The sequence below is a fragment of the Cryphonectria parasitica genome, assembly GCF_011745365.1.
Source record: "Cryphonectria parasitica EP155 unplaced genomic scaffold M406scaffold_4, whole genome shotgun sequence".
Taxonomy (NCBI): Eukaryota; Fungi; Ascomycota; class Sordariomycetes; order Diaporthales; family Cryphonectriaceae; genus Cryphonectria; species Cryphonectria parasitica.
Window position 1 is genome coordinate 2,608,484 of NW_024468912.1, and position 25,646 is coordinate 2,634,129.

General features: G+C 55.8%; 6 protein-coding genes across 6 annotated transcripts; 2 read left to right on the top strand and 4 right to left on the bottom strand.

The window, feature by feature from the left end:
- Positions 1 to 4,820: 4,820 nt before the first annotated feature.
- On the top strand, positions 4,821 to 5,687 carry M406DRAFT_255485 (regulator of G protein signaling superfamily; the record flags this gene model as incomplete). Its single annotated transcript, XM_040917035.1, has 2 exons — positions 4,821 to 5,281; positions 5,426 to 5,687. 2 exons carry the CDS (start codon positions 4,821 to 4,823, stop codon positions 5,685 to 5,687), a joined length of 723 nt encoding a protein of 240 aa, XP_040776896.1.
- A 2,871-nt stretch (positions 5,688 to 8,558) lies between these two features.
- Positions 8,559 to 11,787, bottom strand: M406DRAFT_346096 (uncharacterized protein). Its single transcript, XM_040922145.1, has 3 exons — positions 11,336 to 11,787; positions 9,134 to 11,245; positions 8,559 to 9,021 (listed from the first exon to the last, which is right to left on the bottom strand). The coding sequence occupies exons 2-3, from the start codon at positions 11,034 to 11,036 to the stop codon at positions 8,870 to 8,872; spliced, it is 2,055 nt and encodes a 684-aa protein (XP_040776897.1). The 5' UTR covers positions 11,037 to 11,245; positions 11,336 to 11,787; the 3' UTR covers positions 8,559 to 8,869.
- Positions 11,788 to 12,650: 863 nt separating this feature from the next.
- Positions 12,651 to 13,243, bottom strand: M406DRAFT_356139 (uncharacterized protein). The gene has a single exon (XM_040923367.1). It carries the CDS (start codon positions 13,191 to 13,193, stop codon positions 12,729 to 12,731), a length of 465 nt encoding a protein of 154 aa, XP_040776898.1. The 5' UTR covers positions 13,194 to 13,243; the 3' UTR covers positions 12,651 to 12,728.
- Positions 13,244 to 13,763: 520 nt separating this feature from the next.
- Positions 13,764 to 16,003, bottom strand: M406DRAFT_37499 (uncharacterized protein; the record flags this gene model as incomplete). Its single annotated transcript, XM_040924028.1, has 4 exons — positions 13,764 to 14,507; positions 14,556 to 15,107; positions 15,187 to 15,745; positions 15,828 to 16,003. Coding segments are annotated over 4 exons (2,031 nt in total), but the record flags the coding sequence as incomplete, so codon positions are not given.
- Positions 16,004 to 18,663: 2,660 nt separating this feature from the next.
- Positions 18,664 to 21,218, top strand: M406DRAFT_346098 (WD40 repeat-like protein; the record flags this gene model as incomplete). Its single annotated transcript, XM_040922146.1, has 2 exons — positions 18,664 to 18,691; positions 19,643 to 21,218. The coding sequence occupies 2 exons, from the start codon at positions 18,664 to 18,666 to the stop codon at positions 21,046 to 21,048; spliced, it is 1,434 nt and encodes a 477-aa protein (XP_040776900.1). The 3' UTR covers positions 21,049 to 21,218.
- A 169-nt stretch (positions 21,219 to 21,387) lies between these two features.
- M406DRAFT_276688 (2-oxoglutarate dehydrogenase, E1 component) lies at positions 21,388 to 24,974 on the bottom strand. Its single transcript, XM_040918294.1, has 2 exons — positions 22,132 to 24,974; positions 21,388 to 22,065 (listed from the first exon to the last, which is right to left on the bottom strand). The coding sequence occupies exons 1-2, from the start codon at positions 24,704 to 24,706 to the stop codon at positions 21,524 to 21,526; spliced, it is 3,117 nt and encodes a 1,038-aa protein (XP_040776901.1). The 5' UTR covers positions 24,707 to 24,974; the 3' UTR covers positions 21,388 to 21,523.
- Between the last annotated feature and the right edge of the window lie 672 nt (positions 24,975 to 25,646).

Consider the following 25,646-nt stretch of genomic DNA (forward strand, 5'->3'; position numbering starts at 1 on the left):
GTCGAATCCTCTTTTATTTGTTTGCTTTTCCCCCGTTCGTTCGGGTTGGAGAGACAAAAGTGAAGGCGGGGCGCCTGAAAAGCGTGGTCCCAGTCCGAGTGGACAAGAAGATGGGCCAGCGGTCCCCGGCTTGCGGAATGGATCTGGTCGACAACGAACATGGAAGTAGACGCCTCTTTCAAGGGTGAAGCATACGGTAATAGCGCTAGATATTGAGGAGACAGAGCGGGCCACGTCGTGCATGCCCAACCAAGGATGTGTCAGTACGTGGCCGGGGCGGTTGAAATGGGCGTAGGCTTGAATCTAACTGATGAGGCTGGCATTTAGGGTCATTCCCATAATAAGAAAGAAAAAAGAGTGTGGGCCGGGGGGCGGGGGACAGGAGTGGTTTGGGCTCGCCAAACGATACCAATCCAAAGGCTGCCATTTCTTTTCATGGAAGCGAAAGCGAAAAGCTGCGGTGTAGGCCTTGGGGATGATGTCTTGTCTCTGGGCTTTCTCTGTCAGGACCGTCAGAGACCAATATCGGTCGGGGGAGGGTGGGGGCGTATGTGGATCTGCCGATCTCGACCAACGGCTGGATCAGGTGCCGTGACAGGGTGGGCATTTGGGAAAGAGGCCTTTGAAAAAGGTGCTGGACGGTTTGCAAACACAAATACATGACATGGTACACACAGAGAGAGAGACTCCTAGTGAGCTAACTACCACAGTGCTATGTAATACCCATAGTGCAATACGACGACGAGGTCATTCCTGAGAGGAAGACGTTGCGCATCAGCAGTATGGATGACGACGTGATGCATGAGGGTGGATCTCGATCAGTCGAGCAAATGCAAAGGTCGATGGTGTGTCACTCTATGTAGTGTCATAATATAGTTGGAGGTAGCAATATTGGGTGGCAAATGTTGGAGGAGGAGGAGGAGGTGGTGGTGGTGGTGGTGGTGGTGGTGGAGAGAGTCGCAAAGAGGAGGAGTAAGAAAAAGGATAGGATGTGTGTGGACGTGCATGCGTGTGGCGTGCGTGGAAAAGAATTCGAAATCCAGTCGAAGGCTTCTAGCGTGCTTCCATGAGGCTTCTAGCGCAGACAGGGGCTCTCTACCCATGCAGCATGGCGGGCGTTGCTGCATTAGCAGTACTACCGTGGTACTGTGGCAGCATGAATTCATTGGTCAGCAATGCCGTGCCCCATAGGTAATGGTCTGGTAGTGCTAGTACTGGTCCTTCCCCCTTGCACCTTTTTCCCATTCGTTCTCCTCTTGCTGTCCCCTTCGGTCCCGTCTTGTGCCCATCCTGTCATCTTTGCTGTTTGTCCACTCATTTCTCTCCTTCTACCCTTGTCATTTATCCTTCATTATTTGTCAATCGTGATCGCACACTGGTGGTCGTGTCTGTCAGGTTGGCGGGGTGTTTTTGTTTCTTCTTTTTCTTCGTTCGGGCTGCACGGGCGGGAAGGGAGGCAGGCGCTCTAGAAACATGCAGGAATTGCCGCCCTTCACGGCCGAGTGCTGCGACATGTCAGGCCAGGCCAGGCTGTTGTGGCGCTCTTGGAGCGAGACGTGCAGTAAGACCTGCTTTCGGTAACACACGAAGTTTTGTATTTGTGATTTCAATTTACCTCTGACGGTAAGTGAGGACGGCAGTAGCAGACAACGTATGGTGAGAAAAAAGATGGACAATTCTCAGCCGAGATCGCTCCCGGCGGTCGAAGGGAGGGCGCCCAGAATTTGCCCCGAAGACTGGCACAAATAATTTAGTTTCATGTGGGTTATGGCATCGCGTTGGCCGTGACGTGGGGCAGGGTACGCGGTCAGCTTGTCAGGCTCGACATAGGAAGATGGAAAAAAACAACAAAAGGGCATTCCCGATGACGAGATGTTTTTTCTCGTCAATCGCAGGAAGCTGCTCGTTGCAAGCCCTCGCAAGACGATCGTCTCAGATCGAACTGGACCCATGCTGTCGACTATGTCATATGTGTGCTGATATGACAATCTACCGTACAAGTGGTGCAAAGCCACCTGCTCATCTTTTTTTCTCTGGTTCCGTATTCGGCGGGCGTACAAGTCGCTACACCACGACTGACTGGCTGCCAAGGTCTGGTATGGCATTCTATTGTGGTATTTCGCCAGGCTCCTCCTAACCCTTCTCTCTAAGCGATGGAATGGGCTGGGTCGTGCTGCTGCAGTACTACCATACTCAGAGTAGCAGCAGCAGTAGTAGTACCACCATGTGTGGTCATTATTACCGTGGCCCCGTAGCACCGGCTGTGTTAGGCCGCAGATCTTTTGGCCCGTGGTATACGTACAGTACTACTGTGTGTATGCACAATACCACTACTTACAGGGCCACGACCAGGCCGTGACCAGACCGGATTGCGGCCACCTGCACTTCTTTTTTTGGGCCCTGAGACGCATTCCCCATTCCTCTGTTCCGCTGTCTCATCCATGTATCCACCTGTTCATCGTTCCCCTCTATTGCTTTTCTGTTGTTTCCTCTTCCTCGCCTTATTTTGGTGATTGTTGTCAGAATATGGCGCGGGGTCCATTGCAAAGCCGCGCAACAGGCCATGGCTTCCCGGAACAAAGAAAATTAGCCGCCGCCGTCAGTTGGTCTGTCTTAGTCTCCCCCCCCCCCCACCCGGTGCTCGTTCCGCTCCTTGTTTCTCACCAGTCATGACAGCCGAAGGCCGACTCTTCTTCTTCTTATTTTTCTTTCCGTCCTCAACTACCGTGTCCCTCTTTCCAAAACATCACGGCATGCCAACGTGACTAGCCTACTGAGGCGGGGGTTGCCTCCTTGGAGATGCGCAGGACATGTTTGGGACACGTATGCTTTGGATGTGTTTTAGTGCGCTGCAGTAGGGAGATCTGTCCAGGATGTGTTCATAGTGCCATAACATGGACATACCGCAGTACATGCCGTCTGCAAAAGTGTATTGCTGTGTTGTCAGGACCATAATTCATAATCTTCTGGGCCTAGCTGAACTAGCTGAGGCCTGTGAATGCAACACTACCGTAGCAGTGACGGGCGGCAAGCTGCTGCGCCGGCCAAAGCCGCACACACGCACACGCACACGCACCCACCCACACTCGACTCAACTTTGGCTGGCTCTCCTTCTCTTGTTCCGCCCTTCCCCTGCCTCGCGTTCTCTCTCTCTCTCTCTCTCTCTCTCTTTTTTTCCCTCTCTCCCCTTCACTTTTTCTCTTTTCCGACCCACTTCTTCTTTTTCTCTGAGCCCACTTGGGCATTCCAATCAAGACCCGTCGAGGCCTTTTGCGCCTTGGATCAGGCCTGCCATGGATGCTGGTGGAGTGGGTGGTGGAGAACCAAAAACCTTGCTGGCCCGCTCTCTGAATGTGTGTGTGCATCCTGACTGTGCTGTAACCCTGCATGCTGCAGGCTAACCTCCCCCTTCTTCGCTGCTGGCTGCTGGCTGGACACACCAGCCAGCCCTTGATCAGCGGGCCCAGCAGGAAACCTGGTGGCCTAGTGGCAGTGGGCCAGCCCCCTGTATCGCCCTGCCGCCCTCACCCCAGTCCAGCCTGTTCCACCCGCCCCACCTGCCCCCTAAGAAAATCCCCAGTGGCCCCCTACCGGATGACTCCTTGCCACCAAGGTCGCCCACCACCAACGCCTTGTGCAGGGCCCCCCCCCTGCACGCAGAGTCTTCCACGCGCATTCCAGAAACACCCTATCTGAAGCCCTCGTCCCGTCCCTGGCCGCTCATTCCTCCCTCCCACACATCACCACCACCACCACCACCACCACTACTACTGCTGCTTCTGCTGCTGCTGCTACTACTACTACTACTACTACTACCACCACCACCACCACCAGCAGCAGAACCAACACCAAGACCAACACCACCACACAGACGCCATTACCCCCCACGTCCTCATTGCTCATTGCTCGTCGCTCGTCATTGCTCGCTCTCTACTCGCCCGTCCTTCGACCTGTCGATCATCCCATTCCTCCACCCTCCTTGGTCGCCGTCCTGGCCCCGGCCCAAGACAAGACAACATCTCCTGCTCTCGTCAGAAGTCAACTGCCGTTCCATCATAGGCTCCGTCCTTTATTATCTACCTCGCATCCCCAATTCCCGACAACCTTTCCGTTCTCTCCGCTCGCCACCATCGAGGACAAGAATATCCACCAAAACAAGCCTCGCTTTTCCGATTCTGGCTCCGACCTTTCGCCTTGTTACGACCAATTGACCACCCTGGCTCAATCCTCAATTCTTTCAATCACACTGCGCTCAACACGATAGCGCAGGCGAAATCCATTCATTTATTTTCTCGACAAGATCCTCCATTCTGTCGTGTGGATCGCTGTGACTCGTCTCGCTTTAAGAAGGCGATACACTTACTGCTCGCTCCTCTTCCTCCCCGCTTTGGAATCTACCTATACCCGCTGCTACATCAACAAGCACCCATATCCTACACCGGACAAGACCCCTCCTGGTTGGACTCTCGGCGATCGAGTCCAATACCCTGCAGACAGACCCTCTCGTGTCAGCCTGCCACGTTTTGACGCAACGAGATAGGCAGCCATCAACTGGACCGGATGAGTCTCCTTCAAAAGTGCTAAGCATCTCCGTCTGGGTGCCGAGTCCCCACTGTTGTGTGTGACCTTGACTGTCATCTCACGGCGGAGATATGACAAGATCGAGAGCACTGAGTTACGCTCCGTCCTATTTGACCCCGAGTCCCTCCCCGAGGGAGCTGTCACCTGAGCCACCAGCACAAGCCCACCGCCCTGGTGGTGATCCAATCGATATGGCTTCATCCAGGCCTGTTAGCCTGGCACCGTCCATCGGCAGCCGGATGCCCTCTTTACACGAGATCCTCACAGACTCGGCGCCGCAGCCCTACACCCTGGGTGCCTTTATGGCCTACCTCTCCCAGAACCACTGCCTCGAGACCCTCGAGTTCACCATGGAGGCCGACCGCTACAGGCTCGCACACTTGCAGTTCCACCAAAGCCAGCTTGACTACCCCGACCACCTCACTGCCCTCTGGCACAAGCTCATCCAGGCCTACATCCAGCCCTACGGATCCCGCGAGGTGAATCTCCCGTCTCACGTACGCGACCGCCTGCTGAATCTCCCCTGTGGGCCTCCGGCACCCGACCCGTCCGAGCTTGACGAGGCTGTCAAGATCGTCTACGAGCTTATGAGCGACTCCGTGCTCGTCCCCTTCGTGGCCTCCTTCTCCCACCCCCAGAACGATGTCTTCGTCGCCGAGGAGAGGCCCTCCGAGTCGAGGCACGGCAGGTCGCGCTCCCGGTCTTCCAAGGACATGTCACCCAAACAAGACGCCAGCCGGTCCCCCAGGACGTCATTCCTCCCCCACCTGGGCATCAACATGAGCCGCCGGAGTGAGGCTGGCAGCATCCACGGCGCCTCGGCCATGAGCGAGCCCTGCGACAGGGACGACACGGACATGACTGATGACGGCGGCGACCCGGGCTCACCACCGACGATGGACCCCATGACGCCGCCTACAACACCACCCACCCCAGAATGGACCTTCGCCGCCCAGCCTGGATCCCTTCACAAGGCCATCAGCGCCCACAGCAACGGCTGGAAGAAGGTGGGTGCCAAGTTGGGCCTGGGTCGGAGGTCCCGGTCCACGCACCGAGCGACCAGCAGCTCCATCACCAGCGCGGCGACGTCGGCTGCCGGCTTATGAGGGCGACAGGTCCCGCCGTTACCTACTGCCTCCTCCTTCTCCTCCACGAATTCGACACCCTACCTTGAGACCGTCGCAACGCCTCCTGACGATGTGCACATGCAAGAATGGGAAGAGCCTCATCCCGGTCGACGACTGTCTATGCCGAACGACGCACCGACCACCTGGGGTATTCATAAAGGGGAAGAGGGCCGTAGGGGTGGCGTGGCCGCAAAAGGCCAGTGGCCAGATCACCCGAGCTTCAACTCGGGTTTTAGCTTTGCTCCATCAGCGACGAAGGAGAGAAGGTTCGGACGCGGGCGGTCCCGGAACATGCCCCAGCAGCTTGTCCTGAGGAATACAGGCCATCCGAGGCCTCCTGAGATTCAGACAGCACCGTTGCTGCTGCGGTCAGCACTGGACTTCCGCCGCCGTCACAGCACCACCAGCGAGGACTGCATCAGCGAGGACTGCGTCCAGGAGTTCCTGACGCCTGACCCGAGCGACATCAACACCGACATGTCTGGTGCCGACAGCGATACGGACAGCAGCAGCACCAGCTCGACAGCACCGCCTAGGAAGAGGATCGCCCTCGAGCCACTCAATACCTCGTTCCAGGGGGTCCAGCTCACCGACCTGGCCAATCACCTGCGGGCACCCTCATCGATTGCCGATGTGCCGGATCATCACTCGTATAGTACGGCGGCTGGGTCGGACGTTGCTGCTTTCTCCGTCATGTCTCCCGATGAAGACCTATACGGCTGGAATGCGTTTCTGGCCCACAAGCCACCACATACTGAGCCATCTACATCGTATCGCCAGAGACGTGCCAGCCGGTCAAAGCGCAGTCTGTTGCAACGAGTCTTCAGCCCTGGCGGGTCGCCGCCTGATGAGATGCCGTCCACCTCACCAACATCTTATGCTGGCTTCAGTTCCTTCGCGCCCGAGGGGCGATAAGCAACTATCTCTCTCTTTTTTCCCCGCTTCTTTCTTTCTTGCTCGCTTTTCATACTATATCTCCTCGACTTTTTCTTTCTTCTTTTTATTTTATTTTTATATGGCGTTTTGAACAAAGCATGCATATTGGGGGAAGCAACATAGACGGTACGGTAGCTATCTCCCGGCGTGGCGTTGGTTCTCCCTTCTTGCTTTTCTTTTCCGTTCCTGTTGGCCTTCTATTTTCATCATGAAGACTGGGTGCTTAATACCATCATGAAATTATCTCTTGCTGTGGGAGAATTACGGGCTACATCATGATTAGTATTTCACATCCTTCACGATCTGCATCATGTGGAGTTTATCTGGGTCTGCCACTCGCCTAGGGTATGAAGGGAGGCGTGGGTGATTTAGGTTATGGGATACAGAGGTGGTTTACGAGGGAAGAGAAAGAAAAAAAAATTGCATGTTACGGCTTTCAGATTTGGGATACTAAGGTCTCAAGGCGGAAGGGATAACGCATCATGACTTACACACACAAAATATCTGTTAGACAGCGTCCTTCTTGCCCTGGGGGTGGGGGCGCGAAACCAAGGGGCTTTGGGACAGCGAGGGCAACCTCAATCCATTTTTACGTTGATGATGTGACTAAACCATATCTCCTTCCCACTCGATTTCCACTTCTCTGTTCATGTCAACTTGGGTTTAACTTGACCTGTCTCCTTGCGATCTGCGTTGACGCCACTGGATTGCCTGGCAATGTACACCCACAAGGTCCGAGGTGATCGATCTTCTTGTCAACGTACGACACAAGCCGTCTTTGATCACGACACGGCGCCCCCGCCCCAGCGGCCGCCCCCCCCCCCCTTCCTCTTCCTCACCGCCTGGCAATTGGAAAATAGCACCTGAATTATTGTATCTTGTGGTCAGCGCCACAACATGAGGGAGGCTTCCTTGATCGGACCAGATACAGACATTGCCCGGCTTTTCCCCAGACACACGCGGCTATTCCTCAGCCACACACACGGCTGCATTACAGCGAAAGAGTAACAGACAGCCACACAAGAGAGGATGTCAAAAGTGGTACGGCGCCACAGTCCGTCCCCCAAGTGAGACACGCCGTAAGCCTAGGCAGCGAAGGGGGGCGGTATGGGCGGACAGATAAAATGGACAGCCCAAGAATGGGTGATACTTTTGCCGACCGAAATCGCATTTGGGGGTTGGAGGGGGGGGGGGAGCAAGAAACACAGAGCTTTGTTCTTTTTTCAAGACATGACACACTTGTGAGACATCTGGCATAGCCGGTTGATACTGGGACAGGCAATGGCGTGGTATGGCTTTCATATAGATCTCAGTAGGCCTCAGTAGGCCAGAAAGAACAAGTGTGCAACCAGAACGGGTAGCCAAGTCCCCAGTTAGTCACAAGTCAACATCACGTCACGTCTACCACCATGTTATCGGAGCCTTTGTTACGCAGACCGAAAAAAAAAGAAAAAAGGGACTTTGGTTTGCCAGAGTAATGTGCCTACACAAGTATTTCATTCCCGTCTGTGTGGGTCGACGTTTTGTGTTTTCGTTTTTTTATTTTTAATGTATATACATGGAGAAAGAAAAAAAAGAACAGCATGTGTGTTGTGTTGTGCTGCTATGTTTTACGGTAACGCCTTGTCCCGAAAGGGGGAAAAAGATGAGTCGGCAGGCTTCACAGATATAGGTGAGACATGGGAGTGGTAGCGGTATTTAGTAAGAGCCGAGAGAACGGTGTAAGAGGAACCATGGCAGTTGGGGCCGGCAAAACCTTCACAGGAGTGAGGAAGGAAAATGAGGCTGGAACAGGGGACAAGAAGAGAAGCACAGCGTTGAGGAAAAAGGGTGATTACAAGATTTGGAATCTCGAAATGGTAAAGAAACCAAGCTCTATGTTTGTTTGCACATTATGTTTGTAGCATACAATTTGAACAAGAAAGAAAGGAGAAAAAAAACCCCCTTCTGCTTCTTCCTTCTCTATCTTGTCTTATGATAAATGTAACCTGATAAATGTAACCGTCTGTCTTGTCTGCCTGTCTCCGATGCGACTCAATCCTCGTCGACCGGCAAGTTAGAAAGAAATCAAAGAAGATCTGAACAGGGTCTCTATCCAGAAACGCCTACTCCAAAGTTGTTGACATTGCTCTCATAGGCGACCCCCCCCCCCCCAAAGGGGGAAAAAAAAAAAAGAGAACCACCAAAAATCCACCCTTTCTTTGATGGTAGTATGAAGAACTGCTTTACTCGGCAGCATCTTGAATGGGCTTGTTATGTCTTGCGTAGAGCTTGAACTCCTCCGAGGTGGTGAAATCGAGCTTGGCCTGCTCGACCTGCTTTCGCGTTGCATTGAGCATGGGCTTGGGCAGTCCCATCGACTCAAGGAACGCAACAGCTTCAAAGGGGTGTGAGTTAGCTTTGATCATACTTTGGATGCTGGATCTCGGTGTGTTCACTGATAAGATTCTTCTGTTCAGGAGGGGGGGGGGAAAAGGGAAGAAACTTACTATCTTTCCACTCAACCTCCTGTCGCCTCTTGTCCCACTTGAGCTCTTCAGCCATGACATCAATGACCTTGGGAAGGGCCTCGAGGGCGGCCTGGGCATTGAGGAATGCCAACCTCATCCTCCTGGCCAGCACATCGACCGCAGTCTGTGCATACTCATGGCGGACGGCGTAGCGGATCTCTCCGTCGACAAAAGGATAGAGCTGGGAGATGCGCTCGCCGCGCGCGGGGAAGCGGTGTTCCGTCGGCTTGCACAGGGAGGCGACAGTCCATGCGCGATCACCATAGCTCTCTGTGAGGTGCTTGGCGACCTCCGTCTCCACACCAAAGTGCTGTATGATGTGGATGAAGAGGGTGCGGCTGAACCCGTGGGCACCTATCAGCCTGACCTTGTGTGTCTGGCACGAGCCGTCCAGTATGGCGCCGTCGTCGATAATGTCCGTGCCGCTGACACGAGGGGCATCCACCACAGGGCGCGTGCGCAGCCCAAACTCCTTGACAGCGGCGTCGACGCACTCCTCGGCCATCTGGCGGTAGGTAGTCCACTTGCCACCAGCGCAGGTCACCAGGCCCGAGTCGGAGATATCGATCAAGTGGTTGCGGACCAGAGACTCGGTGTTCTTGGCCTTGGGGTCCTTAACCAGAGGCCGCAGCCCAGACCAGGCGGCCAGCACGTCTCCCTCCCGGACGTTGATGTCCGGCGAGAGGTAGTGCCGGATCTCGTTCAGAATCCACTTGATCGACTCGTCGTCAGGCAGAGGGTCCTTGGAGACGGATGCAGGCTTGTCCGTCGTGCCGGCGATTGTGTTGCCCTGCCATGGGAGGAAGAAGATGACACGGCCATCCGACGTAGACGGGTCGAGCAGGCCCATCTTGCCGGGGCTGTAGTAGCCAGGCAGGATGATGTGCACGCCCGAGGCCGGGGCAACAATCTCCTTGCAGTCTTGGTTGTCGAGCTTCCGGATGCCGTCGGTAAAGGGACCCGTGCAGTTGATGATGCACTTTGCCTTGATGTTGAACTCCTCGCCCGTCTTGCCGTCCCTCTCGGGGACCAAGTCCTTGACCCTGGCACCGCAGAGCCTGCCGCCGGCGTCCTTGTCCAGGCCTGTGACCTCCATGTGGGTGACGGTGGTGGCGCCATACAGGGCTGCGGTCATGGCGATGGAGACGTTCATGCGGGAGTCGTTATGGGCACCGTCGTAGTAGACCAGGGCGCCGACCAGGTCTGTCCTCTTGAGCATGGGAAAGGCGTCGATGGCCTTGCTCTTGGTGAGGAAGTAGGAGCTCTCAATGCCCTCGCTGCCGGCCAGGAGGTCGTAGAACTTGGTGCCGGCCCAGTAGTAGGGGATCTTCCACCACTTGTCGAGGGGCAGCATGATGGGGAGCCACATGCTGAGGTGGGGCGCAGTCTGCAAGAAGTATTTGCGCTCCTTGAGGGCCTCCCTCACGAGCTGGTACTGGGCGTAGTCGAGGTTCCAGACGGCCTTCTCGAGGTAGCGGACGCCGCCGTGGACGAGCTTTGTGCTCTTGCTGCTGGTGCCGGAGCTGAAGTCGTCACGCTCGACGAGGGCGACCTTGAGACCGCGGGTGGCCGCATCAAGGGCGACACCGGAGCCTGTGGCACCGCCACCTATCACCAGAACATCGTATTCCTTTTCAGGCTCGGCTGCACTCCTCTTGAGGTCTGCTATCTGTTCTAGACGGGACTTCTCGCGAGGGAAACGCGGCGGCTTGAAGTTGCCGTCCGCGCCGTACACAGGAGGGACGGCTGGTGGCTCGTGGCCGGGTATCTCGCGAGGCCGGTATGCGTAGACAACGAGACCACCTGCTACAGTGGCGATGGAGGCTGGAACGGCAAGCCGCCGTAATAGACCAGGGCGGGCAGATTTTGTGAAGGCCGGCATCTTGTACGTCGTCTCGGGAGTTTATGGGCGGCGGCGGGCGGCGGCGAAGAGGAGGAGATGGAGGAGGCGGAGGAAGAGGACTTTGCGTGTTTATGCCGGGGTCGCAAAGAGGTAGCCCTTGTCGGGGGCGAGCACAAGAACCTCTAAGGGGAGGTGGTGAGCAAGCACGCCCGGTCTCTCAAAGAAAGAAAAAAAATTGACCAAGACTCCTATTTCCAAAAAATGAAATGGCTGTGTTAGCTACTTCAAAGCTGACAAGCGACAGAAGCGAGGGGATACTCGAGAACATGGGCACTCACGAAAAGGAGGAGGGGAAGAGGATGAGGTGGCAAGCAGATGCTGTTGCAGGAGAGGATTAGGAGGACAACATCGTTGGGAGGTTGATTTCAGGTGTACTCGAGTAAGTGTAGTGTACTGTAGTGTGTGTTTGTGGGAAGGACGAGGCGTAGGGTGGAGGACGATGACGTTGAATTGTGGGCTTTAATTGATGGACGGACTGTTCCTGCCCTCGAGTGCTCACCAGCAAAGACTGACCCTCCCCGATAATTGTCCGTGTCAGTAGATTTTGATACACACAGTACCTTTATGAGAGTGTCCTTTTTCCAACCCTTCTCTTTTCTTCTTCTTTTCCTTCCTATCTTTCCCAGTGCCTTCTTTCGTTTTTAATCGTATGCGTTATTTGTGACCAACCCAGGATTAACAGTATTTATGTCTTTAGGAGAGACGAGGAGGAAAGAGAAGACACATAGAGAGACCGAAGGAAGGTAACAGGAAGAAAAGAAAAGAAAGAAAATAAATCATAAAAAAAAAAAAAAAGGGTAAGAATGCCAATGAGAGAGAAAAATGCCCCTCTCTAGACATGTATTTGTTGGAGAAACACCATCATAGTCTGCAGCACTATGGTAATTGTGATAGTACACAAGCGATCCCTGCTAAGCTTTCCTTCACCCCACGCCTGCGGATTGCCCAGTTGGGTGATCCTGCGCAGGCCGGGCAAAGCTGGGGGTGGCAGACCTCCGCAGGAACAAACCGTGCCCCAACAGGGCCCTTTTTCCCCTCCCTTCCCCCCACTAAAACCACAGTGGGCAGAGTGGGCAATCCCCCAACCTGGCCTCCCACCCCCGCCAAGGTTCCCGTTGAACCCCCCCTGGGGCGACGTCCCCCTGAAGGAAAATAAAGTAGTGCAGTAGTACCGTCAGTAGTACTGCCATGTCCCGGCGGCTCTTCGGCGGGAAGAAAATCCTCCAATCATTTCTTCATCACCCTCCCAGTTTTTCCGACCTCGCCCATAATATCATCCTCTTGTCTTTGTCTTTGCCATTGATTATGTACTTGTTACTTTTATACTTCAAGTAATGTTGTGTCAATAATGTACATTTGTATAAACTATCATCCTACGGAGATTTTGTGGCTGACAAAGACACATTATGTATGTGTACGGGCGAGGAAAAGGAGAGGTGGCTGCGTCTTCAAAGATGATAATACTAGTATGACTGCTACGGCTATTACTACTACTAATCATTCATCATAATCATAACAGCTATAATAATAATAATACAACGCCCACTACACACGCTTCACACCACTCACAACCACAATAGAGTTGAGCTTGCACAAGGGGCCGTGAATCAATCATACATTATGAATCTCAATTTATCCTCTTCATCTTCCTTCACACCTTCATCATGATCCTCACCTCGCCTCCACGCAGAACCCCACCAACTCGTCTACAAAGGTCGGCACCTCGGTCAGCTTCTCCGCCTCCACGTTCGACACCTGCACGCCCGCCCCAATGTGTACGCTCGTCCGATGCGCCGCCAGCGGCTTCATTTCGATCCCTGCCGTCGGCACCCCACCTCCGCTGCTCACAGTCGCCGACGGCCCACCGGGGTAATGAGCAGCAGCAGCAGCCGCTGTCCCCAGCTCAGCCCCAGGCCTCTTCATCTCCGCCGGCGACGGAGTGTTCGCCTCTCCTGTCGGCCCCGCCTGGTGAAGGTGGTGGTGGTATTGGGGCCCTCCCTCGCTTCCCCGCCGCTGGATCAGTGGTCTTGACTGCTCAGCTGACCGGTGCCTGCTGCTCACAGGGCTATGGCGGGCTGGTACATCCGACATATCCCCTGCAGGCCGCACGTTGACTGTGATCTCCTGCGACACCATGATACCACCAAAGGACGACGGCTGCTGCTGGTGCTGGTGGTGGTGGTGATGGTGGTGCTGCTGCTGCTGGTGGTGGTGGTGGTATGGCATTGGCGACGCTGACGAAGCGGTTGACATTGGAGATTGAGGTACTGTGTGCGGCTGCTGCTCGTCTGTACCGTATGCCGGCGGCGGCGACGACCCTAGGCTGCGCTCGTAGCCTGCGTGGTCTGAGCCGGGGCTGGTCTCTTCGCCGCTGTGCCGTCCGTTCCACAACTTGAGCGTCGACGTCGTCTGGTCCGAGGCGGCGCCTGAGTCTATGCGCCGGAGCACCATCGGGATCGGCTTGCCGTCAGAGTCCACCGCGCCTCCGCCTCTTGTGCTGCCGCCCGACGTGTGCGGCCGAGGGAGGCGGAAGATCCTGTCCGTTATCCTGCCGTCCCGCACCGAGGTCCGTCGTGTGTGGCCCAGCGCCAGCGCCTTCGGCTTCGTCGGGTGTGTTGCCAGGGGAACTGCGTTGATGATGGGAGCGATGTCGCGGTGCACCGACCTGGTGAAGACCAGGTGGTTGGGCGAGTCCTTGTACACGAGCTGGTGCACCTTGAACAGGTTGAGGGGCACAAACCCGCACTGTGGGCTCTCCACGTGCATATGGATGGAGATGACGATCCTAAATGTGATGACGGTACATGTGCCCGGCCCCGACCCTGGCGACACGGGTCGGCACGGCACCTCCACTGTTCTGGGGCAGAGTACTGCCTCGTCAAACACCTTGTCCTCCAGCCAGCCGCGGAGCGCCTCGATGCTGTCCGTCAGCTGTGACGCGAACGTCACCTCCTTGGGCGACAGGTTCTGCAGGCTGTTGAGCCTCCTGACGATCTGGCTCGGGGTCATGCGTTCCAGCTGCCGGAGGAAGGTCAGCTGCCACGCGTCCAGCCGGGCCAGTGGCATCTGCACCGCCGGGAGGAGGTTCCGTGCATCTCGCCGGGCTAGGACGTCGAAGCCGTAGGCATTGTTCACCCGGGCCCGTACACCAAAGAGGGCGACGTGCACGCCTGGCTCCATAATTCGGTTCTCCTCCGCATAGCCGGCCATATCCCGAAGCTTGTCCTCGAAGCCCCACGTCTTGATCTGCATGGATGACCCGATGATCCCGCTGACCTGGTGCAGCTCTGCGAAGCGATAGCCGGCGGCCGTGAGGGCCTGCACTTCACTGTTGCTCTCGACGCGGCGGACGAGGAACATGAGACTGCCACGACCGAGCTCAGAGATTTGTTGGCGGACCAGTCCCTTCTCGGCCTGGTCCTCACTGACCGAGCCGCTCGTGGTCGGGCCCTCTGGCAGGCTTTCTTTGCGGGAGCCGAGGTTGTCCCCTTCCGATACAGAGCGCTCGACATCCTGCTGGCACCGGCGCACCGGGGCCTGTTGTACGGCATGGCCGCCACCAGTCGCGATGATTTGGTCCCAGAGGATGCCGACGTTGGTCAGCGGGGTCTTGAGCTGGTCCGCCAGCCCTGCCGCCGCGGCGCAGAAGAGCTCGCGAAAGATGATATCATAGTTCTCGATCAGCTCGCCATGGTCCGTGATGAGCTTGATGTCCCCGCTGATATTGTCGCGCCCAGTGTGTGGGAGGTGGCCAAGGTGGTTCGTGATCCCGCCGATGATGCTGGTGATACTGGACCAGTTCCTGGAGACCTGGAACACCCAGTGGAACAACGGATGGGCGACAGTGAAGGAATCCTGCGGTGTCCTCTCCAGGAAGGTCTTGGTGATCTTCTCGCTCGGCAGCAGGCCGTCTGTACTGACAAGTACGCGGCCGTGCTTGTCGAAGACAGCTGCAGCCAACACCACCTGTTGTGCTTTGCTGGCATAATGCTGCCTGAGACGTGCAGCATACATGGCGAAGCCTGCCATGATGACACAGGCCCCTATCGACTAGAAATCACGCTCCAAGGTTAGCGGGAGAGGCGATGCTGGGGGGATGAAGGTGATAGCACCCAGGCGGACTGCTTACCAGACAGATGACGACGATAACGGTGGTGTTTCTCGACAGCTGATCGGTCCCGGCAAGAGACACCAGCTTGTATTGTGTCCCAGTAGAGGCACACCAGTGCATTCCCGAAACCGCACCGGCCAGTAACACCGCAGACATGCCTCTCTTCCACCACGAGTTGGTCCACGAAGACCGAAGGACGAAAAACACCGAGAGGGCAATGATGCTGGCCGCGACGGCGATGAGGGCTGCTCCAACGACGTTGGGCACGTTATAGATACAGACATAGTTGTTGATGGACGCATTTCCCAGGTAGTGCATGCCACAGATGGCAGCTCCTGCGAGGGTCCCGCCGACGGCGACACGCCACCAGGAGACCCGCTCGTTGGTACCGATGGCAACAAATGCGGCGAGGAGCACGATGATGGGCATGAAGAAGGAGAGAGCAGTGAAGCCGCCTGAGTAGGCAATCTGCAGCTGCGGGTTTCCGTCACCAATATCGATGGCACGGTTTCCTATATAATGCATACACCAGATGGCGATACCGCCCATCGTCACGGCTGCAGAGATGAGCAGCAAGCTGCGGCGCATCCGTCAGCCTGAATCCGTCCTCAGTCCAGCCTTGTAGGTTTGTCACAGCACGAGGGAGAAGAAAAACATACTGGTTGATCCTGCCCTTGGGGGCCGTCCTCCTATTGATCAGTTCAAGTGTCGACGCAGCCCCGATCAGGCTCACGACATAGCTGAGCGTCACAAAGCCCGCGTTGAAGGATCGTGGCACGATCTGTCCCTGCCATTGTGCAAGAAGCTGGTCGGCAGACGACGTGTCTGGGACCATGATGTCGAATTTTCGTCCCGGGAAACTGGGTGTGTTCTTGAGGCCTCAAAGAAGATGTCTAGTTGCGTTGGTCACACTATGAAGAACGCAGTGGAAAGACCAAAACGGCACACCGAGACCGTTCCCTCAACTGAGAGGGAGACAAAGAGAGGGCGGGGAAGGGACAGAGAGCGAGGCGTCTTCAGGATGGATGATGATATACAAGTTCAAAAGATATCCGGCCACACCCCGTCGACTGCTGGCACTTCTCACAAGGGACGTCAGAAGGTCCAAACGTGCAGATGACTAGGCGGTCATCCTTGATTTGGAAGGGGCTCCGCTTGAAGATCTGCCAGCAAATGTTCTGTGCCAGACCGGACAAGATGGCACGGCCGACAGAATATTAAGTGCAAAGATTACTCTTGTCGTTCGTTATTACTCCCGAGGTGACGGATGAGGGAGTCCTGGCCAACGAGCCGGACAACAACGGCTATTAGTCCAGGGTCCGATCTGAGGCGCTACCGAGAAGGTCCAAGGGCGGAAGTCTGTGGGGAGGGGAAAACGGCGACAAAATTTCCCAAGGATCAACAAAACAGCTAAAGAGGTAGTGCGTTTCTCTTTTTCTCTCTCTCTCTCTGTGTTGGTAATCTGAGGGGGGGCCTGCTGAATCAGGGGTGATTTTCCTTCGAACCGCTCGTCGCGGCGTGGGGCGACCATTGTTCCTGAGATACGAGTCCGGCATGAAAAGAGCTTCTCAGACCAGCCGAACAACGGTGAGGCACACATAGCAGGGAGGTTGCCACTATGGCACTCCCGCTTGTGGACGTGACTGGAACCAAGGGAGAAAAGTGGTTGGGATGACGGCACGTTGAGAGGTTGACAACCTGTGAGTGACCGTAGAGTAAGACACTCTTTTGTTATCCCCTGCCGTGAAGCTCCCGGATGCAAGTCTGCGTCGAGGGTGTCAATAAGTGGCGACAGTGCCGAGATTCTCAAAAACAAGCAAGCACTAGTTTCCTCTCGTGGCGTCCTGGTGTGTCTGTCGAACGGCCTGAGCAGGTTTGGGCTAGCCAGTCCTGGGTGTCTTGGGCCGAGTCTCTCTCTTGTGAGAGTACAGTTGATGCGTATGCGAGTGGTTAGCACTGGTCTTAGATCTCGAGACGCCATCCTGGATGAGGTCAGTGTTCTGGGTCGCCGAGGTGTGCAGCTGTGGTGAGCCGAGCAAACCGAATAGTTCCAGTCGTGGGTCACAGGCCAAGTCCTGAGAAGTATGTAGGAGCGGCAGAGAAAGCAACCCTGCGGGAATTAGGAAAAAGAAAAGTCTGAGACCTGTTCCAACCACAGACGAAGAAAAAACGCGAGAAGCAACACTGCTGGTGCTTCTTCTTCCCCCGTTGCCCTCCTCTTCCCGTTCTCCTTTTCTTCTTCCTCTTCTTCTCCCCTCTTTCACTCTCCGCTCACTCTCCCCTATGAGACATCCCAAGCGTGGCCCAGTAAACGTATCACGTGAACTCTTTTCAAGGCGTGCCCTCGTACGACCCAGGAAAATCGATCTATTCCTGCCAGAGATCTTGAGTAGTATCAAAAAACACCCTGTCACCGTCTAGGCATCAACGCAGAGCAGGGGGGAGCCCCTGTGTAGGATCATTTAGGTGTTGATCATGGCAGAGACAAGAGTAACACGCAATTATTGGTGATGATAAGAGAAGTCAGTCCATCAACCTCCTCGGCACGTCTCCATGTCCTGTACTACTTAGTACTGCATGTGGCTATGGTTTGTTTCGATCCGTGTCCGAGCCCGCGCATACTGCCAATAAGAAGAAAGTGATTGACTAGGCGATCGCGCGGTCGAGCAGTAAGACCAAGCAGGGATATCAAGATTTGGCGTCGAATCGCAGTCACGGATTGAGTACGGCGGTACAGAGTGGTCTTGTCCTTCCTGGTCCTTTTTGGTGGGTCGTAACTCAACTTCGACCTCGGGACTCTCCGTGAATGCTTCTGTACTATGGTACACTGCTAGTATGATTAGGATTGACACGCCGCACATCTGAAAGCGCTCTATCGGTGGAGCTGCTTTGACTTGTGGTACCGGACGTACGGCCGTCTATTTATTGAATAGTTACGATGAGGCTCAGAAGCGTGCGCGTCTTCAAGAGATTGAACTGCGTCTTTGCGGCTGTGGTCGCCTTGGTGCGCTCTCGGAACTCAAATCACCAAGGGGTTGCTGCCCCAGAGCGTCGGTCACTCAGCGCTTCAGTAGCCTCTGTCGTTTTTTTTCCCTGCCGATTTTTTCTTCTTTTGTGATCCACTGTCAGGGGCGCACGGACGATGGCGCCGGACGGCGTGTGAACTAAGTTGTCAACCCTTCTGCGGTTTGACTACGAAGCGTAGAACGACCAGGCTAGAGACAAGTACCTCGGCGGCAAGAGTCAGTGAGTTGGAGTCATATCCCATATGGCATTACCAGGAAGACAGTGCCTTGCCTCACGGTCCGAGACCCTCGAGTGCTCCGCGCCCAAACCGGGCATGTGCAACTGTCAGGGACGACGGCGAGCTGAGGTGCACGAACTCATCAGGCTAGCCCTCACCCAAATGAGAAGAGTCGAAGGCCCGGGATCGGTCTAATTGTAAGCCTTGAGCAGATGGAGAAGGGATCTCCAGGACGAGGCTCAGCTGACGAGATGGCGATCGTGAATGCACGGACAGGCCGTGAACAGCGTCCCTGCGTGCCAGTCTATGCCAGGGTGAGCGAATGAGGGATGGATGGGTAGAATGGAAGATGCCCTTTTTGAGATATCATCAGCACAGACGATGGCACTGCCGAGTCAGACGACAAGCCGCAGGAGGAGCCATCTCGCGCCGAACAGGTGTTCGTCTGTTCGTCTTTGTGCATCGGAGATGACTCGACAGAAGGCTCGTGCTAATGGGTAAGTAATCGTCGTGGGAGAGCTGCTCTTCACTGTCCGAAGGGTGGAGCTTGAATAAATAGCACCTTTGAGTGGTTCACTGATGTGCTGGTACGATGGGAGTCTTCGCAATGGAGGGCGGCTGCTGTCTCCCGGGTGGGTCGATGGCTGAGGACTCGGCATATCTCACGTACTAAGTACTTAGGCAGGTGAGATGTGATGTGATGTGTGATAAGTCAAGGAAGGTGAAAATGACATGAGACGCGATATGATGATTATGTGAGGAGGCAAGCGCGACACGGTGAAGTGAGGTGAGGGGTACTTACTTACATACTGAACGATTGTGTGTGTGAGGGGCAACTGGTTGATGGCCACTGCCGTTGCGTCATTTGTACATTACAGCATGTACCCACGTAATTATCTTGCTATGCATGCAGTTGCAACTCAAAAAATTGAGATCACAAACTCGACCTGCCTCCACGCCTGTATCACCCTCAAACTCACCCACTAACGACGACGGCGGCGGAGGAAAATCTACAAAGAATCATAATTTACCCTGTTTGCTGGGCACATCTTTACGCTGAGCGTTGCTGCTCCGGTGTTGGTAGCCTCCGAGGTTGCTCCCCTCTTTCGTCCGTCCAGTATTGAAGTTTTCTCCCTCCTTCGGGTTTTCTCTCTGCTGGCCTCGGCACACAAACCTCGATACCTTTCCCTTTACCGATACAAACCTCCACTATGGCCTCCTCAAGCGCAGGCTCAGTCCGGCTCGAAGCCTTACCGCCCTTCAAACCCGAACTCAACCAGCGCGCCTGGGCCTCGATACCGCACCCGACCCTACCCCTCCTCGCAACATGCCACGCAAAGGCTGTTACTGTCTACTCCCTCTCGACCCTCTCTTCCCACAGCACTCTGGCTGGTGGCCATGCCCGCTCCGTTCGAACAGCCGCCTGGAAGCCCGCCCTTCCCCCGCACAAGCTGTGCCTCGTCACTGCCAGTTTTGACTCCACCGCCGCCCTGTGGCGCTGGGATGGCGACAACATTCCCTTCTCGGGTGCCGAGGATGCCGCCGGCGGTGGCTTGGAAGTCGAGATTAAGAGGGCGAATGGGATCTCCTCACGCTCCCAGACGACAGCCGCCGCCGACAACTCCTCCGACAAGAGCGATGACGATGAGGACTGGGAGTACACACTCGTGCTGGAGGGTCACGAGTCCGAAGTCAAGAGCGCCGCGTTTTCTCCCGCCGGGCAATTTCTCGCCACCTGTAGTCGGGATAAGTCCGTGTGGATATGGGAGGATGTGGGCTCCACCGAGGCCGAGGACGAGTGGGAGACGGTCGCAGTTCTGAGTGAGCACGATGGCGATGTCAAGTGTGTGGCTTGGTGCCCAGACGTGCCTGGGCGGACGGGCCGGGGCAACTATGGCTCTGACGTGTTGGCGACTAGCAGCTATGACGATACCGTGAGGGTATGGCGCGAGGACGGCGACGGGGAGTGGGTATGCGTGGCTGTCCTCGAGGGCCACGACGGGACTGTCTGGGGTGTGCAGTGGGAGGCCAACCCGGATCGGAAACGGTTCCCGCGCCTGATGACCTTCTCAGCCGACAGGACAATACGCGTGTGGACACTGAAAGAGGACGACGAGACAGGAATGGAAGGGGATGGGAGAAATCCCATGTTCCGCTCCGGTCTGGGTGGCATACCCAACACGATGCGGGCATCCCTGAGGGAAGAGTGGAAGTGCACAGCTATCTTGCCAGCTGCGCACACACGGGATGTATACTCTGCATCATGGAGTGCCTCAACGGGCCTTGTTGCCAGTACGGGCAGTGATGGTGTCATTGCCATCTATAGGGAGGAGGAGGAGGAGCAGGAGGAGGAAGAGCCACAGCCAGGCGAGAATGGCCATCTGCCAACAGGATTGCCCAACGGCTCGGAACAGAGTGAAACTCTGGGCTCCGAGGTGGCAATGGATGGCCCCGCGGGGTCTCGAAACTGGAAGCTTTTGACTACCGTGAAAAACTCACACGGGCCACACGAGGTAAACCACATAACGTGGTGCCGAAGGTTCGACCCTGGCTCTGACGCCCGAGGGATCGAAGAGATGCTGATCACGACTGGTGATAATGGGGTGGTCAAGCCGTGGAAGGTCATCACAACTTGAGGGAATAGAATCATGTGTTGCTCGTCTCGCAACCAAATCATAACGGACATATGGCAAGCCTCGCCAGGCTTGTGAAGTAGGATTGGACTAGATTGTAGCGGCAACGCTGCTCGTAATCTCTTCAATATACACATCAGTGCTAATTTGGAGGGGCATTGCATATCCCTTCCAAAGATGTTTGGTCAAAGTGCTCAAAAAGTGCACAGTCTCAAGAATTTTGTGAACGGCATATGGACAGCATTCACTTGGCCAATTAGTCGATGCATGAAACATATTAGGGCCATGGTTCACAGAGCCTTTGCATTCGCCCACCCCTTCATGTTTATTGGTACATCATTTACAGTAATTTCGAAGCATTTAATTGTTTGAACAAAGGAGATGATGCTGGTGTTTGAACACGTGTCGCTTTATACGTGTACAAACAGTCCCTTCTTGTTACCCCCCCCCCCCCCCGAACACTTCTGTCGATTTACTGCTACTCTCCCTTCAACTTGTCCTGTTTCACAGTGAAAGCCATCTCCAAAAGCTCCTGCTCCTCCTTCAAGTGAGACCCCTTCAGGCCAGTGGCCACAGACGCACTAGGGTTGCGGCCGGCATACATGACGTGCTTGTGGTCGTGGTGTTCGGTCTGGTTCAGCAGCGTCTCGATGCGTGGCTGCGTAAAGCTCCAAGCACCGGCGTTCAGGGGCTCCTCCTGTGCCCAGACGACAGTCTTGGCGTTGGGGTAGCTGTCCAGGTTCTCCTTGAGCTGCTGCCACGGGAAGGGGTTGAGCTGCTCGATACGCGTGATGGCCACGTCGCTGATGTTGTTGTCGGCGCGGTACTTGTGCAGCGCCGCATAGACCTGACCTGAGCAGAGGATCACACGGTCGATCTCTTCGCGAGGCTTGATGTCTCCGCTCTCGTGCGCCGGATCTTCGATAATCCAGTGGAATTGTGAGTCGCCGGTGAACTCCTCAATGTTAGAGCGCGCAAGTGGGTGCCGGAGGAGGGACTTGGAGAAGAAGATAATGAGGGCTGTCTCGTGTGTTAGCTATGATTGAAATACAGCACGTCTACGCTTGAGGAATCAAGGAAACTCACGCTTTCGGAATTGCCTGTTCATCTGGCGTCGGAGGACGTGGAATAGGTTGGCCGGGGTCGTCATGTACGCAATCTGCATGTTGCAGTCCTGGTGCTGGCGTTGCAGCTTGTCCTCGGACGGGAAGACACGAGGGTCCTCGTTGCAGAGCTGCAAGTAGCGCTCGAGGCGGCCAGACGAGTGTTCTGGTCCCTGTCCGTCATAACCGTGGGGGAGTGACATGACGAGGCCGGTCCTCTGCATCCACTTGACCTCACCAGAGGCGATAAACTGGTCGATGATACATTGTGCGTTGTTGGCGAAGTCACCAAACTGGGCCTCCCACATGACCAGGGCGTTGGGCGAGGTCAGAGAGTAGCCGTACTCGAAACCGAGAGCGCCGAACTCACTCAGGGACGAGTTGGAGATGACAAACTTGCCCTGGTCCTTGCTGATGTGCTGCAACGGCGTATACGTGCCCTCGTTCTCCTGGTCGTGGAATACAGCATGGCGCTGCGAGAATGTACCACGCTCGACATCCTGACCAGCCACACGGACATGGTGGCCCTCGGTGACGAGAGAACCGAACGCAAGAGCCTCAGCCGTCGACCAGTCGATGTTCTTGCCCTCGACGACGGACTTGGTGCGGTTGGAAAGGATACGTTTCAGGTTGCGGTGGACACCAAAGCCTTCGGGGGCGCTGCCGATGACCGTACCGATGTGCTCCAGAGTGTCCTGCTTGACACCGGTGGGCGTGTGGGGCAGGACCTCGGTGGCCAGCTCCTTGGGAGACTTGAAGCCGTTCCACGCGGACGTGGTCCACTCCTTGGACGTCGGCTGGTAGTCCTTGGACTTGGAGAAGCTCTCCTCCAGCATGCCCCAGACCCACTTCTTGTGCTCTTCGATGTCTTCCTTGGTAAACGTGCCGTCCTTCTGCAGCTGCTCGACGTAGATGTCAATCTGAGGCTCGTGCGACTGGATACGCTTGTACATGAGAGGCTGAGTGAAGGAGGGCTGGTCGGTCTCGTTGTGGCCGTGCTTGCGGTAGCAGACAAGATCGATGACGACGTCCTGCTGGAACTCGGCTCTCCAGTCGGCAGCCAGCTGGGAGACAAAGTTCACAGCCTCGACATCATCGGCATTGACGTGGAAGACGGGCGCATCGATGGCCTTGGCGATGTCGGTACAGTATGGGGTGGAGCGAGCGAAACGAGGATCCGTGGTGAAGCCGATCTGGTTGTTCACGACGATGTGGACGGTACCGCCAGTGGAGTAGGCGGGCAGCGAGTGGAAACCGAGACATTCATAGACGACACCCTGGGCAGCAAGAGCGGCGTCACCGTGAAGGAGGACACCCATAGCAGTGCGGTGGGTCTTCTCGTCGTTGTTGTAGTGCTGGATGGCTCGGGCCTTGCCCAGGACAACAGGGTCCTCAGCTTCCAGATGGGAGGGGTTGGCGACCAGAGACAGCTGCACACGCTTTCCGGACGGGGTAGGCCTCTCGAAGTTCATACCCAGATGGTACTTGACATCGCCGGAGCCCTCGTCCTCGGCGGCAGAGGTGCCGGCAAACTCGCTGAAGATGGACTCGTTGGGCTTGCGCACGACATTGCTGAGGACGTTCAGACGACCACGGTGGGGCATGCCGATAACGATGTCCTTTACGCCGTAGTCCACGCTGCGATCGATGAGGGCCTTCATGCCGGGGACAAGAGTCTCGCAGCCCTCGAGGCCGAAACGCTTGTCGTTGGGGTACTTGGTGGCCAGGAAGGACTCGAAGCTGGAGCTCCAGATGAGACGGTCGAGGATACGCCTCTTCTCATCGTGGGAGTACTTGAAGGGCTGGGGCACCTCGATGCGCTCCCTCAGCCAGTCGCACTTCTCCCTGTCGGGGATGTGGATGAACTCGACGCCGTACGAGCCGCAGTAGATCTTCTCGCAGGCGTCCACAATCTCGCGCAGGGTCATCTTCTCCCTGCCCTCCTTCCTGAAACGAGGCAGGATGCCGGGTCCTAGGGTGTACTCGGTGTCGAGGTCCTTGTCGGTGAACTGGTAGTAGTCGAGGCTCAGCTCCTTGGGCTTGATGTTTCCGAAGCCCTCGGACTCCTGACGGATGCCCAGGGGGTCGATCTTGGCCTTGAGGTGTCCTCGTGCCTGGTATGCGCGGACCAGCAGCTGGACCTTGAGGTGATTGTCAACCTCGGAGCCCTCGCCGATGCCTACACCAGCGCCGGCGGCCAGGCCGGTCACGACGGCGGACGAGGCAGGGACGAGGTTCGGAGGGGGCTGGAAAGCCTGCGAGATGGGCATGTTGCCGCTCTCCATGTTCTTGAAGTAGACCTGCCATGACACGTGCACGCTCTTGGGATCCTGCTTGTACTGGATGTACATCTCGTCGATATAGTTGGCATTTTCGCCCTGGAGGAAGTTGTCGTTGGGGTCGGGGGCGTTGTAGAGCGCGCTCTTATATCGACGTTGCGAGGACAAGGCGAGAGGACGGCGCGTCGCAGACAGGTAGGAAGGGTAGGAAGGCCCTGAGGCACATGGTGAGCGTGTTGAACGCAGCGCGCGGCTGCTCGCTCTACAGAGTCGCTGCATGGTGGGCGGGAGTTGGTGTTGAAGGGGGAGAGGAAGATGCCAGCAGCAGCTAGGGGGAGCTGGCCTGTAAGTGACAGGGCTTGTGGAGAGGAAGACCGCTGGTCTGTGTGTGTAGGAGAAGTGGATACAAAAATCCGGCTTCGTTTTTATGCTCCGCCTGGAAGAGTTGAGAGCTCGATAGCGGACGGGCAAGACATCCGGGGCTGGGTCGAGCCTTTGAGGGTGGTGTAGAGGGTGAGAAGGAGGCAAAAAAATAAAAATGCCAGAGAAGTGTCTCAGGAAGGAAAAGTGGCTCTTAGCCTACTGCTTTGGAGGGATGTCAAAGCTGACGATTTGACGAGAGGTTTTGCCTGCTGGTGCAGATGCAGGTGCAGCAATATGACGCAAAAATTCACTTAGCCGAAGGATTGCCGCCAAAACACCCACAACGCATCCGCACTCGAGTCTAGGGCAAGTTCTGCAAATCCCAGTCGCAGGATTTGAATTTCAGATCACATTCTAAAAATACCTCGACGCAGAATGTCAATTGGGCTGTTGTAACCATAAGTAAAAGTCTCAAGAGCCATTCAAGATCCTCATCGATTTCGACCAGAATTCAATGTAGGCAAGGAAGCGTGGCATGCCAATACATTTGGCGTTACAGATCGTTCTGGGATCCTTCTACCACTATGTGGTAAACTCAAACCACTACAACTGTACCGTGTACGTAGTAAATGCCATGTATTCACCAGCGGTTCACGGTTCTTGTCTGACACCGTCGTGTCCGTTCAAGACTTGGTGTGACACACATCCACTGCCTATCTTCTTGGGTCAGACGATGAAAATCCAGATCGAAGAGTAAAAGGTGACTCCAGCCTGGCCCACCAGCTGACCCTTCGTCAAGAGGCGAAAAGGCGAGGCACGAGGTTCAAAGGGCGAAGAGAGGGCGATCCGATCGGCA

Excerpts from the sequence above, each read along its gene's own strand:
- M406DRAFT_356139 (XM_040923367.1), bottom strand. The coding sequence starts at position 13,193 with ATGGTGTCGCAGGAGATCACAGTCAACGTGCGGCCTGCAGGGGATATG.
- M406DRAFT_276688 (XM_040918294.1), bottom strand. The coding sequence starts at position 24,706 with ATGCAGCGACTCTGTAGAGCGAGCAGCCGCGCGCTGCGTTCAACACGC. Across the intron at positions 22,066-22,131 it reads GAACAGGCAATTCCGAAAGC|CCCTCATTATCTTCTTCTCC; the intron begins GTGAGTTTCCTT and ends CACACGAGACAG.
- M406DRAFT_346096 (XM_040922145.1), bottom strand. The coding sequence starts at position 11,036 with ATGCCGGCCTTCACAAAATCTGCCCGCCCTGGTCTATTACGGCGGCTT. Across the intron at positions 9,022-9,133 it reads GGAGGTTGAGTGGAAAGATA|CTGTTGCGTTCCTTGAGTCG; the intron begins GTAAGTTTCTTC and ends ACCCCTTTGAAG.